The 15,309-nt window shown below is 41.8% G+C and overlaps 1 protein-coding gene across 3 annotated transcripts in view; it reads right to left on the bottom strand.

The window, feature by feature from the left end:
* PLEKHH3 (pleckstrin homology, MyTH4 and FERM domain containing H3) overlaps positions 1 to 15,309 on the bottom strand; it is a 99,414-nt gene that overhangs the window by 7,212 nt on the left and 76,893 nt on the right. For all 3 annotated transcript variants that reach the window (XM_069751912.1, XM_069751913.1, XM_069751914.1), the window contains 5 exons: positions 15,163 to 15,254; positions 12,375 to 12,569; positions 11,547 to 11,704; positions 10,220 to 10,343; positions 1,779 to 2,076 (listed from right to left, as the gene is read on the bottom strand). In XM_069751912.1, the coding sequence (XP_069608013.1) occupies positions 1,779 to 2,076; positions 10,220 to 10,343; positions 11,547 to 11,704; positions 12,375 to 12,569; positions 15,163 to 15,254 (867 nt within the window). The remainder of the gene's footprint in view (positions 1 to 1,778; positions 2,077 to 10,219; positions 10,344 to 11,546; positions 11,705 to 12,374; positions 12,570 to 15,162; positions 15,255 to 15,309) is intronic.

Raw genomic sequence — 15,309 nt, 5'->3', positions numbered from 1 at the left:
TGTTCAAGCTGTCTAGCAGCCACAAATCATGCAGCTGTGTCGACATAAACTAAATTTCCCAACACGCCGAAATACTCGGAGACAACCCGAGCATGCTCGGAGAAACTCGAGTAACAAGCATACTCGCTCATCACTAGTAATTATGTCTCCTCCACTAATCTTTACATTTGGCACAATAACGTCAGACAGGTAATGTTCTCCAGGCAGTCACCAAAGTCACCCTTCTCCATTTGGCTGCCAGACAAAGAAGCGTGATTCGTCACTCCACAGAGTCCAGTGGCTGTGTGCTTTATACCACTCCATCTAGACACTGTGTTGTGCTTGCATGAAACTGCTTGACCAGGGAAATCCATGCCATGAAGCTCCCTCTGCACAGTTTTGTGCTAATGTTATTGTTGGTAGAGGTTTATATACCTGCAGTAATGGAATCGACATATATACTATGCACCTCAGCATTTAGCGTCCCTGGCTCTGTAACTTTCAGCGGTTTTACACTTTGTGGTTGAGTTACTGTGGTTCCCAAGGACTTTCACTTTTTAATAATACCATTTAGAGTTTCTCATGGAATATTAGCAGGGAAGAAATTTCATGAACTGACTTGGTACACCAGTGACAACCTATTACAGGACCACACTCAAATTCAGTGAGCTTTTGAGGATCAACTTCCTACAGAATGGATGATGAATGTATGATCACTAGGAATCCAACCACTGAAACCACCATTATAATTAGAACAGTGGTCCTCCTAAGGTTACCTGTGTGAATGGAGCAGTCGTGAACAGGTACGACTATATGTGGGGTGGTTACGCATGAGCACTACAATTCCATTCAGACAGTGAACTTTGGTTTCTCTGTTCTTGGTATTAGGCCACGGTCACACGTTCAGTATTTGGTCAGTATTTTACCTCAGTATTTGTAAACCAAAACCAGGAGTGGGTGATGAATGCAGAAGTAGTGACGTGTTTCTATTATACTTTTCCTCTGATTGTTCCACTCCTCACTCTGATGTACAAATACTGAGGTAAAGTAATGAACGTGTGAGCGTGGCCTCCAGTGTGAACTTGAGCACCCCCAGCGATCATAGCTTTATCACCTGTCCTCTAGATCAGGGGTCCCCAACTCCAGTCCTCAAGGCCCACCAACAGGTCATGTTTTCAGGATTTCAGGTGATGCAATTATTACCTGGGCAAGACTAAGGAAATCCTGAAAACATGACATGTTGGTGGGCCTTGAGGACTGGAGTTGGGGACCCCTGCTCTAGATCTTATGTAATCAGTAAGGTAGGACAAACTTTGCCTACCATTACTTATCAAGATCTGATTATCACGAATTATCCCGTTACACGTCCTATATACCAGGGGTGTCAAACTGCATTCCTCGAGGGCTGCAAACAGGTCATGTTTTCAGGATTTCCTTGTACTGCACAGGTGATAATTTAATCACCAACTCATTATTTGTTTGCAGCCCTCGAGGAATGCAGTTTGACACCCCTGCTATATACCTCACCCACCCCACACCACAAATACAGTTTTTTACCAGGAGTCTCATTCCATTGATTTCATAATATAATGATAGTCTGCCCAGGAAGAGACAATGGACAGTTTGAAATTTACATTTGACACCTCGCAGTCATTGTATTAGTGTACAAAGAGCTGGGAAGGGTGCAAATTACAGGAAATGATTCACCATATTTGTCATTAATAAGTAATATCATAAGAACTAACTCCATGTAACCGGCTCAGGTCACCTTGATGGCTTATAATTGACTTCTAATTTACCTGTGCAAGTGAAACTGTAGGAAGCGAAGGACAGCAGGACTGGGCAGGTAAGTGCAACTCATGCAAGTAAGAAGCTGCCAATATCGGAGGTCAGATACACTCCCTGGCTCTGGTGGATCTGTGGTTTGCTTTATAACCTGGCAGTAAACTTCATCTCGAAGAGGGCGTAGGTCTAGGCATGTCTGAAGAACACCCTGCATTAATGGCACGGGGTCTCGTTCATTCTCCATTTGCTGTAGGGAGTTAAATATCTTCACCGCTTCGTCTCGTAGAGCCGTGTATCCTTTGACATTATGGGCTGAAATAAGCAGAAAGTGCAGATTAGGATTTGAAGCACACTAAAGGGTAATGCTGATCTGTGATTTGCACTAGTCTAAACATGAAATATATATATTTACTAGCTGAAGAGCCCGGCATTGCCTGGGCATAGTAAATATCCGTGGTTAGTTATAGCACCTCACTTCTCTTATTTTCCCATCACGCCTCTAATTTTCCCCCTCACATCTCTCATTTTCTCCCTTACACCTCTCATTTTCCCCCCTCACTCCTCTCATTTTCCCCATCACTCATCTCATTCCACCCTAACACTTGTCATTTCGACCTCACATCTGTCATTTTGCGATCACTCCACTATTTTCCCTCACTCCTCTCATTTTGCACTCACACCTTTTCATTTTCACCTCCCACCCTTCATTTTCACCTCACACCTGTTTCCCCTCAGTATATACATGTTTGTCATCTCCCTTATATATAGTATACACCTGTATGTCATCTCCTGTATATAGTGTATACCTGTATGTCATCTCCCCTGTAAATAGTATATACCTGCTGTATATCATCTCCTCCTGTATATTGTATATACCTATGTGTCAACTCCTGTATATAGTGTATATACCTGTATGTCATCTCTTCTGTATATACTATATACCTGTATGTCATCTCCTCCTATACATAGTATATACCTGTATGTAATCTCCTATATATAGTATATACCTGTGCCATCTCCTGTATATAGTATATACCTGTATGTCATCTCCCCTGTATATAGTATATACCTGCTGCATGTCCTCTCCTCCTCTATATACCTATGTGTCATCTCCTCCTGTATATAGTATATACCTGTAAAGTCATCTCCTCCTGTATATAGTATATACCTGTAAAGTCATCTCCCCTGTATATAGTATATACCTGTGTCATCTCCCCTGTATATAGGATGTACCTGTGTGTCATCTCCCCTGTATATAGTATATACCAGTGTGTCATCTCCTCCTGTATATAGTATATACCTGTGTGTCATCTCCCCTGTATATAGTATATACCTGTATGTCATCTCCCCTGTATATAGTATATACCTGTATGTCATCTCCTGTATATAATATATAGCTGTATATCATCCCCCCTGTATATAGTATATACCTGTATGCCATCCCCTCCTGGCTGTCAATTTGCCTTCAACACTTTTCCTTTCACTTTTTCCCCATTATGTAGATATGGGCAAAATTGTTTGGTGAATTGGAATGCGCGGGGTGAAAATTTCGCCTCACAACATAGCCTATGACGCTCTCGGGGTCCAGACGTGTGACTGTGCAAAATTTTGTGGCTGTAGCTGCGACAGTGCAGATGCCAATCCCGGACATACATACATACATACATACATACACACATACACACACACATTCAGCTTTATATATTAGATGCATTTGTGAAAAGGCATGCTGCAAAAATACACGAAATTAGGCCCTTAAAAGCGCTTAATAACCTTTCGATACACATGAGTCTGGCAGAAGACAGATAATGTCTACCACAATTTATATTCAACTGTTTCACACACAAAAAAAAAAATCAAGGTTTATAATGTTTCGACTCATGGCCTAGAAAGAGGTATGGACAATGATTGCAGAAATCAGTGGTGCTACTCTCAACCAATGCTAGAGAATAATGGATTCTTAGGTTCCATGCGTAACTTGCAATCTTACTGGCTCTCAGAAACATATATTAGTCACATAACCTAATGTACCAGTGATTAGCTGATTGATGCAGGTCTCGCTTCTCAGGCTGGTCGCTATCAGGAAACATGGCATTATACTGCGGCTGTTAAAATGAACGGATGACTAGAAAAGGCATGGATGCACCCAATATCCCAGAGTGGTTTTCCATTTTGACTCACAGGGAGATGTCGTGTAGAAAGTTCCCCTCAGTATTTCCCATATAAGGTACTTTAAAGTGAGCCTGTCAGCACAAAATAACTGTATAAACAAAGCATACAGTTACGGTCAAAAGTGTTGGCACCCTTGAAATTGTTCCAGAAAATGAAGGATTTCTCCCAGAAAATTATTGCAATTACACACATTTTGTTATACACGTGTTTATTTCCTTTGTGTGTATTGGAGCAACATAAAAAACACAGAGAAATGGCAAATTGGAGTTAATTTCACGCAAAAAACCCAATATGGTCTGGACAATATTGTTGGGGTCATTGTCCTGCTGGAAGACCTATGGCCTAGGATGCAAACTCAGCCTTCTGAGACTTGGTAGTACAATACGACCTAAAAGCTTTTCAGATTTAATGATGACTTGCACACAGTCAAGAGACACAGTGCCAGAGGCAGCAAAGCAACTCCAAAACCTCTTTGAACCTCCACCACATTTTTCTGTAGGTGTTGTGCTCTTTTCTTTTCATTCCATTTACGGTAAACAGTAGAATGATGTGCTTGACCAAGATGCTCTATCTTGGCCTCATCTGTCCATAAGATGCTTTCCCAGAAGGATTTTGGCTTACTCATGGACATTTTGGAAAACTGCAGTCTAGCTTTTTTTTTTTTTTTTTTTGGTCTCTGTGTCAGCAGTGGGGTCCTCCTTGATCTCCTGTTCAAATGTTGATGGATAATTCATGCTGACATTGATGCACCCTGAGCCTGCAGGACAGCTTTAATTTCTTTGGAAATTTATTGGGGCTGCTTGTCCACCATCCGGACTATCCTGCGTTGCAACCGTTCATCAATTTTTCTTTGCCGTCCACGTCCAGGGAGATTCGTTACAGCGCCATAGGTTGTAAACTTCTTGATTATGTTGGGCACCTTGGACAAAGGAACATCAAGATCTCTGGAGATGGACTTGTAACCTTGAGATTGTTTATACTTTTCAAAAATTGGGGTTCTCAAGTCCTCAGATAGTTCTTCTTTCTGTTCTCCATGTTTAGTGTGGCACACACAGACACACAATGCAAAGATGGGGTCAACGTCTCCCACTTTTTTTTATCTGGTTTCAGGTGTGCTTTTCATATTGACCATCCCTGTTACTTGCCACTTGTGAGTTTAAATGAGCATCATATGCTTGAAACAAAGTTGTTCACACTCAATTTTTGAAAGGTGTCAACAATATTGTCAACCCCACTTTTGTGGTTTTGCTCGAAATTAATTCCAATTTGCCCCTTTTTCCACAGTTTTTCTGTGTTGCTCCACACACACAAAGGAAATAAATGTGTATAACAAAACATGTGTAACTGCGATCATTTTCTGGGAGAAATACTTCATTTTCTGGAACAATTTCACGGGTGCCAACTCTTTCTGCCATGGCTGTATGTGCTTGGTACACCCTTGGCATGATCGAACATTCCAGTACACCCAGCTACTAGTTTTCCATCTATCTCTTCCATCTTCTTACTTAGCTCTAGCTTTACAGGAACCAGAGAAGGGTGAAGGTAGATAGAAACCAAGTCTGTAGGAAGGTGTACTGAACTGCTCGGCCATGCCAGAGGTGCACATATTGCTTGTGCTTTGTACAGATTCCTGTATTAGGGATTGTCCTAATGCAACAACCAATATAGTCTCACGCATTTGTACAATGCTGCCTTATAGAACAAATCTGAGCAGAACGGTTTCCGAGAAAAGGCACAAATGTGGTAAAAATAAAATGAGATATGAAGCGTGACCAAAAGCTTTCATTTTAATATTTAATATGGGATGTTTGCACTGCTTTGTCTGCCAGACTGGAGGGAGGGAGGGAGCAGAGACAAGGGATCAAAGGACAGAGAATGACTAAGACATTTCCAAATTCCCTGGGGTCTGCATCAAAAAACAATGATTTCCTTATTAGCTGGAGTGGGAAACCACCAAGTGACAAGCTACATTTGTGGTAAATTTATAATTTTGCAGATTATCAAATCATAAATTATCAGTAATATGTTGGTCATCGTAGAGGTCCTTAGCATCTTAGGCTCTCATTAAAGGGAACCTGTCACCCCGTTTTTTCAGTATAAGATAAAAATACTGTTAAATAGGGCCTGAGCTGTGCGTTACTATAGTGTATTTTGTGTACCCTGATTCCCCACCTAAGCTGCCGAAATAACTTACCAAAGTCGCCGTTTTCGCCTGTCAATCAGGCTGTTTCTTCCACCAGATCTTGCATATCTTTCCGTTGGTGGCGAAGTGGTTTGCGCATGCCCAACTTCTGAATCCACTGCGCAGGCGAAGAAAAAACGCGCGATCGGCGCTCTTTCACTGGTGAAATGCGAACTCGGCTTCAGGAAAATGGCTGCCACGATCTCCATCTGCGCACGCGCGGTATCCTGCGGCCATTTTCCTGAAGCCCCGGGCAGCAGAGGATTCCATATGCGCACGCGCGGCCTCAGGAATATGGCCGCCCCCACCAATCACCAGGGAAAGAGCGCCGATTGCGTGTTTTTTCTTCGCCTGCGCAGTGGATTCAGAAGTTGGGCATGCGCAAACCACTACGCCACCAACGGAAAGATATGCAAGATCTGGGGGAAGAAACAGCGATGTCACCATCTCATACTGAAAAAACAGGGTGACAGGTTCCCTTTAAGCAAACTATGTATGATTGTGATCCATGGGTTTTTTATGTATTTTGCAGATCAGGAGTGAAGTTGACCATCACCAGTCACTAGAAAGAAGGGGCCGTGAAGCATGCAGCATTTACAGATATGCTGTCAGATCTTATGGATCTCAAAGAGTGAACCCGCAGAACCACGACAACGAACCTCCCAAGGGTGAGCTGGCCTGGTGGACCACCCCAATACAGGGAGCGTTAGGGGCAGGCCCAAGGGAGACTATTGCCGCAGAAGCTGATACTGGGGAACAGGAAGCAGGAGAGGAAAGACGCGGAAGTGGCTAAGGCGGAGACACAGGACAGAGTGACAGTGACTGAAACACAGAGTGGACTGGATATGGCGGACGCCCAGGACGGGCTGGATATGGCGGACACCCAGGACTGGCAGGGTATGTCGGAGACACAGGACGGGCTGGATATGGCAGAAAACAGGACGGACTGGATAAGGCGGAAACACAGGAAAGACTGGATATGTCAGAAACACAGGACAGGCAGTGTATGGCGGAGACACAGGACGGACTGGATATGGCACAGATACAAGACGGACAGAGAATCGCATTGGAAAGCAACAAGGCTCAGAGGGACCTGGGTCAAGTGAGGACAAATGACAATCAGGCATGGAGCAGAGGAAGGAGTTACCTTAAATAGACCAAGTGCTGCAGAACTTCCGGGTCAAGATCCTCCAGAATCATAGAGTGGAAGAACAGAGCGTCTGCAGGCCAGAGAGAGGAAGTGCGCACCCAATGAGGGCCAGGGACTGGCAGCGAGTCAAGAGAAGAGACCGGAAGGCGCGCGCACACCGCTGGAGTGCACCGGTAGCAGCGAGGGAAACACGCCAGGAGAGGTAAGTATGCTGCGAAGCCGGTGCGGCAGGCGTCACATATGCCTTACAACAGCCATCTTGAAAATAGCCAGAAAATTTGCTCTGACTCATTGATTCCTACAGGAGAGCTTTCTAAGAATGCTATGATCTTGGAAAATGTCACTGTGTATAGAGGGGAGGAGGTGAGCCGTGCATCCTGTACTATTGTGTATTGTAATTTTTCTGCATTTTCATAAGACTATGAAAATTGTACATTCACACTGAAGGCATCAAAACTATGAATTGACACGTGGAATTATATACTTAACTTCAGTTGTTTCAGACATTTTTATTATGTCTTATATTCTAGGTTCTTCAAAGTACCCACCTTTTTCTTTGATGACTGCTTTGCACATTCTTGGCATTCTCTTGATGAGCTTCAAGAGGTAGTCACCAGGAATGGTCTTCCAACAATCTTGAAGGAGTTCCCAGAGATGCTTAGCACTTGTTGACCCTTTTGCCTTTACTCTGCGGTCCAGCTCACCCCAAACCATCTCAATTGGGTTCAGGTCTGGTAACTGTGGAGGCCCGGTCATCTGGCATAGCACCCCATCACTCTCCTTCTTGGTCAAATAGCCCTTACACAGCCTGGAGGTGTGTTTGGGGTCATTGTCTTCTTGAAAAATAAATGATGGTCCAACTAAGTGCAAACCGGATGAAATAGCATGCCGCTGCAAGATGCTGTGGTAGCCATGCTGGTTCAGTATGCCTTCAATTTTGAATAAATCCCCAAACAGTGTCACCAACAAATCACCCCCACACCATCACACCTCCTCCTCCATGCTTCACGGTGGGAACCAGGCATGTAGAGTCCATCCGTTCACCTTTTCTGCGTCGCACAAAGACACGGTGGTTGGAACCAAAGATCTCAAATTTGGACTCATCAGACCAAAGAACAGATTTCCACTGGTCTAATGTCCATTCCTTGTGTTCTTTAGCCCAAACAAGTCTCTTCTGCTTGTTGCCTGTCCTTAGCAGTGGTTTCCTAGCAGCTATTTTACCATGAAGACCTGCTGCACAAAGTCTCCTCTTAACAGTTGTTGTAGAGATGTGTCTGCTGCTAGAACTCTGTGTGAAATTGACCTGGTCTCTAATCTGAGCCGCTGTTAACCTGCGATTTCTGAGGCTGGTGACTCGAATAAACTTTTCCTCAGAAGCAGAGGTGACTCTTGGTCTTCCTTTCCTGGGGCGGTCCTCATGTGAGCCAGTTTCTTTGTAGAGCTTGATGGTACTTGGGGACACTTTCAAAGTTTCCTCAATTTTTCGGACTGACTGACCTTCATTTCTTTAAAGTAATGATGGTCACTCGTTTTTCTTTACTTAGCTGCTTTTTTCTTGCCATAATACAAATTCTAACAGTCTATTCAGTAGGACTATCAGCTGTGTATCCACCAGACTTCTGCACAACACAACTGATGGTCCCAACCCCACTTATAAGGCAAGAAATCCCACTTACTAAACCTGACAGGGCACACCTGTGAAGTGAAAACCATTCCCGGTGACTACCTCTTGAAGCTCATCAAGAGAATGCCTAGTGTGTGCAAAGCAGTCATCAAAGCAAAAGGTGGCTACTTTCAAGAACCTAGAATATAAGACATAATTTCAGTTGTTTCACACTTTTTTGTTAAGTATATAATTCCACATGTGTTAATTCATAGTTTTGATGCCTTCAGTGTGAATGTACAATTTTCATAGTCTTGAAAATACCGAAAATTCTTTAAATGAGAAGGTGTGTCCAAACTTTGGTCGGTACTAATATATATATATATATATATATATATATATACATATATATATATATATATATATATATATATATATATATATATATATATATATATATATATATATATATATGTGTGAGTAAGGATCTTTTTTACACTAGATTCCTTGTTATGGTGTTGATCCAGGGAACTAATCTGATTGCCGTATGTGGAGTTGGGAAGGAATTTTTTCCCCAGTGTGGAGCTTACTGTTTGCCACATGGGTTTTTTTTGCCTTCCTCTGGATCAATATGTTAGGGCATGTTAGTTTAGGCTGTGTGTTGAACTAGATGGACTTAAAGTCTTCCTTCAACCTTAAAAACTATGTTCCATTTTTTTACATGATTTACAAGTGAGTGTATCAGGTCATTGGGAACTAGTAACATTTGTCTTATAGAAGCAAATACAGGTGTGCATATCCAGAAGTTCACTATTATAATGCAATTCTTCTCTAATCTATATGGCTGATAACATAGAACAAACATTTGCAGTTGACTACATAACCTGTCTCACCTTTCCATGACCTATCTCACTTTTTTTTGCCTCGACAAGTGCACCCTCTGGGCCCTGGTATACTGGTATGTATATTATATATTTGCCATTATATAATGTGGACTATCTTTATTGAGTTCAGATAAAACAAGAGTGGATTGAAATAGAAAATAACTTTAAAAGAGTTTGAGAAGACATATGGAACCTGTGACCTCAAAATACTGGAAAATTAATTGAGAAATTATTGTCCCTGGTGGTGACACGACATTTGCTGTCTATACAGACAAGGAGCTGTGCGAAATTTTACCGTTCTTCCTTTGCACAAGTCTGGCACATTCATGACATCACATGCATGACATCACAAATTTGAAATCCTTCCAAGGAGGATGTAACAGCCAGATGTTTCACCTTCAGTCTCCATTCATAGCTGAATAATCTCTTTGATCGCATTGTTGCTATTTACGTACAACACTTACGGGAATGATCGTCGGATCCATAGGGGAAGGGTAAGAGTGGAGCGTAGAGCGGGTTCTTTGTATGCCGTAGGATGGGATTCAGTTTGTAGATTTCCTCCACAGTTTCTTGATTGCAATGATTCTCCTGAAAGAAGAACAAGTAAGAAGAAAAAAAAGAAAACACATTGTAAGAATTTATTTCTCGTGGCACTGTCGCAACAGCGGTTATCCGCTACTGTTGCAGAACACACAGAACATATGTAACGTCACGAGACTTCCTTCTTACAAAACTCAAAATAAGCTTGAGATTTCTCTCAATATCCTGTTTTTTCAGAAATATTTGATGTAGAATAGCTGAGATTATATGATATTGAGGTAGTGCTACATTTTGTGCAATACGTTACGACAGAAAAGTCTGGTTGAAGCATAATTTAGAGGATACGTCTTGTGGGAAAAGAAGAATACACAACAGACTGAGGCCATCACATATAGGCCCTGATTCATCAAAGCAATTTAAACAGAATTCATAGATGCTAAAAACTTTGTGACTTAGTGTTGTCACTCCAGTTATTCCAAGTTCTTGTAAAATGGGTGAACTGGGACAGGACGGAGGTGCAGCGCCACAGCTTGATGAATCTTACTCCAGTTGTGGACTAGAGAACATTTCTGGTGTAGCGCACTTTGGCTTTGTTAAAAACTACTACATCTAGTACTAGACAAGTTGTGCATCATTCCAGCTTCCAGGCTCTAAAAAAAAGTTGTTCTTTAAGAATGGAAATAGCATTACTTACAAATGATGGAGGTCATACAAAATATTAAATGTGTGTACTAAATGGGATGTATTCACTTTTGCATCAACTGATTTAGGTAAAACTGAAGACTTAGTAATGAAAAAGTGATATTATTAACCTGACTTTCATGTTACGGGTTCATTTTTTTTTCTATGAAACAGTTTTGTCAAAATTTTAGAAATTGTTCTTGTGTTCCGTGCAATATTGATTAAAATCTTACTATTCAAAGTTGGCGTACTCAATTATGCAGCGCAGTATAGGAAGAGCGAGCAAGTCTGTTCAGCTTAACACAGATTGGGAGTTTTTACATGTTTAGGAATTGCCAATATGTGTATTATATTTTTTAAGAAATAGAATAAAGCTCTGGAAAAATTTTTATCCCAGGTGCTGGACTCTCTTATATTTTAATGAGACCCGTCTATAACACTTTCTGGGTGTCAGACTGTGGCCTCTACAACTCTCCATGAATGTGTATTGTTGTTGTCTGCACTAGATAGCTTGCAGTCTACAGTCAGCCTGGTCTGGTCAGTCTGGTCTGGTCAGTCTGGTCTACTCACTTCAATGTCTTTGATGAGCAGCTGTGTGGGAGTCTCCAATGGGTCTTTGCTGTCAATCACTTTCTGGATGGCGCAAACCCAATGCACTGCTTCATTGAGATGTTCTGTGTACAAGCGGTAACAGTGTTTCCTTCCATACACAGTTACATTCCAGTACCCTGGGGACAAGTAGAATATTAGTGAACTGTATACTTAATACCCATCAAAGATGTGAAACCTCATTTTGGAACAAGATGTCTATCAATGATTTGATTACGATTGTACCCAGGGTTAAATAAAGGTAAACCGATAGATCCAAAAGACGTGAAGGCCTCCCGTCCCAATGAATTTATTGACCATAACTGCTGAGCAGGTATATTGAAAGGAGGGTAAGCTGCTATCATTTGTTGGTGGCTTATAGTCTCTGAGTACAAATGTTGGGAACACCACACACATTAGATGGTTGGAATGTGTCACCAAGAATGGTGGCTTCGGCGAGCATCTTTCTAATGTGTATGGACAGCTTAGTAAGATAGTTACAAGGTAGTGAGACCTGGCCAGGCAACTCCGATGTGGTTACATGGTAAGATAGAAATTCTCCACCTGAACCAAAGCTTCAAGGAAAAAATACTATAATAGGATAGAATCGGATAGCACACGGCACAAAATCCTCCATTAGACTCTGTATGAAACTGGAAGTGTACCGAAGTGCAATAAGGCCTCATACAAGTTTATGGGTGGCCTATGGTGCCGCAAAAATCAAAAGGTAGAGATAAAGAGTAGGATGTCTACCTTTGTCCAGGATGTCTGGGACTGCTATGTTCTGATATGATGGTTGCTATGGCTCACCTGTCTCCTTGTAAGTTTGTTTTGATGGCCACATGACAGAACACAAGCTGGTGAGCACCAAGCTTCCTAGGCGTTTGTTAGGTTTCTCATTGCTATTGTAACAATCTAGGGAATCTGGAGTCAGGACAAACCAGTATTTCTTCAGCCTAGACCAGGGCCGTCTGGCTTCACCACACACCTCGCGCTGCAGCCACCCTAAGGCAAAGGAGAGAGGAAAACTGGATGTAATATGGTGATGACAAAGCTTCTCCTGCTAACTCCACAATGGACAGGTGTCCATCCATTCATTTCTCTCTAGGTCCGCTGTATGTGTATAGAGCAAACATAATGGCAGGTGTGATAGAACCAACAAAAACCTTCCAATTTAATACAGTAAAATAAAGACATGCTCTATAAATGACAATGTAGGAATCATAACAGGCTTTTTTATTTCACTGGTACAATTACCCGGCTTCTTATGGGTCTACTTTCTTTAACTGTTTGTTGCTTGTGTGTTTGTGGTTAAATTGTCGCTTGTTACTGATATGGAGCCAGCATATCTGAGTTTCAATTAACATTTGCTTTTGATTTCCATTTTTTTTTTCAAACATGTTGAGAACAGAAGGTCCTAGAGAGCAGAAGCCTTCCGAAGTGACTGATTAACCTACGTGCAAAATTTGGTGGAGATTATTCTAGTTGTATGGCCGTGCATAATGAACAGACAACAGGAATTCATATTTATGCACAAAGATGTTGCAAAACATATTAAAGGGGTTGTCCAGTACTTGGGGCAACCCCAACTCAATCAGCATGCTTCCCCTGGCAAAATAACAACACATATATATACTCACCTCCGGTATCGGCGCTGTTCCGGCAGTGTCAGCACTTGTTCTCCCGGGGATCACATGACATTGTTATGTCACACGATCCCTGCGATCAATCAGCGCTGGCTTCACTCTCCCTTTAGAGGAATCAGACATCAAGAGGAAGTGAGGTTGCGGCTGGCCGCTTACTTCTGCTTGACCTCTGAATCGACTGAAGTCGTGGAGAGTGAAGCCAGCGCTGATTGGCCGCAGAGATCGTGTGATATAACAATGTCATGTGATCCCTTGGAGAAAGAGTGCTGACACTGCCGAAACAGCACCAACACCGGAGGTGAATATATGTGTTGTTATTTTACTGGGGGCAAACATGCTGATTGAGATGTGGTTGTCTGAGTAGTGGACAACCCCTTAAATTTCAGATTGAATTTCAATGGTCAATCCTTTTTGTCTCAAGGTAAATAAGCTTCTGCCAAAAAGGGAGATTGGGTGCGAGGGTGGGGAAGAATAGCTGTCAGTTAATGTTTTAAACACTTCTATCTGTCAGAACTGCTGACCAGATTTAAGGGCTGATTCATGATTGCATTTGCAACTTTGTCTAGTTTTGTCTTTTTTTGCACCTGTTTTTAGTTTTTGCCATATTTATCTTTCCATTTACACCTTTCTTTAAGTCTATTTTTCACCTGTTTTTTTGTTATGTTTGTAATTGTGGGTGAGGTCCAGATGTTTTCGTCTGATTTATCATCTGCGACTTTTCCAAAATGCATAACATCAGCATTTAGGATTTCATGTCCCTTCCCATAGGTTACAATTAGAGGCAATATCACACATTGACGTACCACAGTGTGACATTCGACAAGCAATAGATTTGGTTTAGGATCAAAGGTCAGTAAGGACACCAAAATCAAAAAGGACTGCTCACAAAAATATAGGGCTCAATTCATTATTGCATTTGTGTCTGTTTTATTGTCAAGATTTTTGTGTTTTTCACAATTTTTCTTTCTAGTAAATTCATCTTTCCATTTGCACAGTTTTTGAAGTTTATTTTATATTTCTGTGTTGTTTTGTGGGTTTTAGGTGGGGTTTAAGGTTTCCAGATTTGTTTGGCTGCTTTTTGTCACTTTTCAAAAAGTTACAAAATGTTTCTCAAATGTACTTCAGTCACCTCCTGGAGTGATTCTAAGTACCGCATATTTTTTTCAGGGACAAAAGCAGTTAAGGAGAGTAAAGACCGGTTTAAACTTTGTGTAAAATTCATGAACCATGTTTGCCACTTTGATGAGTTTGGCGCAATCAAAAAGTCAATGAATACCACAATAAAAAAAGAAACTTCAGAAAAACCACAAATGATGAATGGAGCACATAATACACACTTAACTAGTGTCAGCTGAACCCGCCGACATTGACTGGTTCAGAAGGTGGTCTGGTGTGAATGGGGGCGCTGTTGGTAGAGGAAGAAATTGATTTCACATGTCCTATTTTGGACTACCAATCACATTTTTATCCCTGAGATGAGCTGCCGACTGAGCGAGCGCTGCTGTGCATGGGTTGTCTGCTGAATGGCTGTTGGCTGAACGATTGGCCAAAGTATTTGGCAGATAGCCATCTAATGTGTATGGCCAGCCTAACTCTTACTGTAAAGTGATATGCGCTTGTGATTTGTACAGTGAATAAAGAACTTGTATCATGTAATGATGAGCAGTGACCGACCAAACATTCAATTAAAATTGTCCCAATCCGCCAATATGGGCAAGGTCGGCCTACAGTCTGGCATCCTCATAAATCAAAACCTGTCTTTGAAGGCTGATTGTTTATGTGGGATGGATCTTACAAGACATGGAAGCTGGCTGAACTTTTTATACACTAGTACATTTGATATCACTAGTCCTGGTCACTAGCCAATCCTCCCACCACTTCCTTTTACGTTTCCAACTCCCACCATCCTACTTGTGTTGATGACCACCAGTAATCAGTGAATATTTCTTTACCTTTCACTATGACATCCTGGTCGTCCTTGCATGTAACCTTGCTGCTCGGTGGTGATATGAGGCTGTCTTTTTCCTCAGGGACATGTAAGGGCCTGAAATAAACAGACAGGATAAAATCTCCTTGCCAGCCAAGCACCCACACTTGTT

The sequence above is a fragment of the Ranitomeya imitator genome, chromosome 2 (genome assembly GCF_032444005.1).
Source record: "Ranitomeya imitator isolate aRanImi1 chromosome 2, aRanImi1.pri, whole genome shotgun sequence".
Taxonomy (NCBI): Eukaryota; Metazoa; Chordata; class Amphibia; order Anura; family Dendrobatidae; genus Ranitomeya; species Ranitomeya imitator.
The sequence above is the reverse complement of the archived record's forward strand: the minus strand, read 5'-3'. Positions and strand labels throughout refer to the sequence as shown.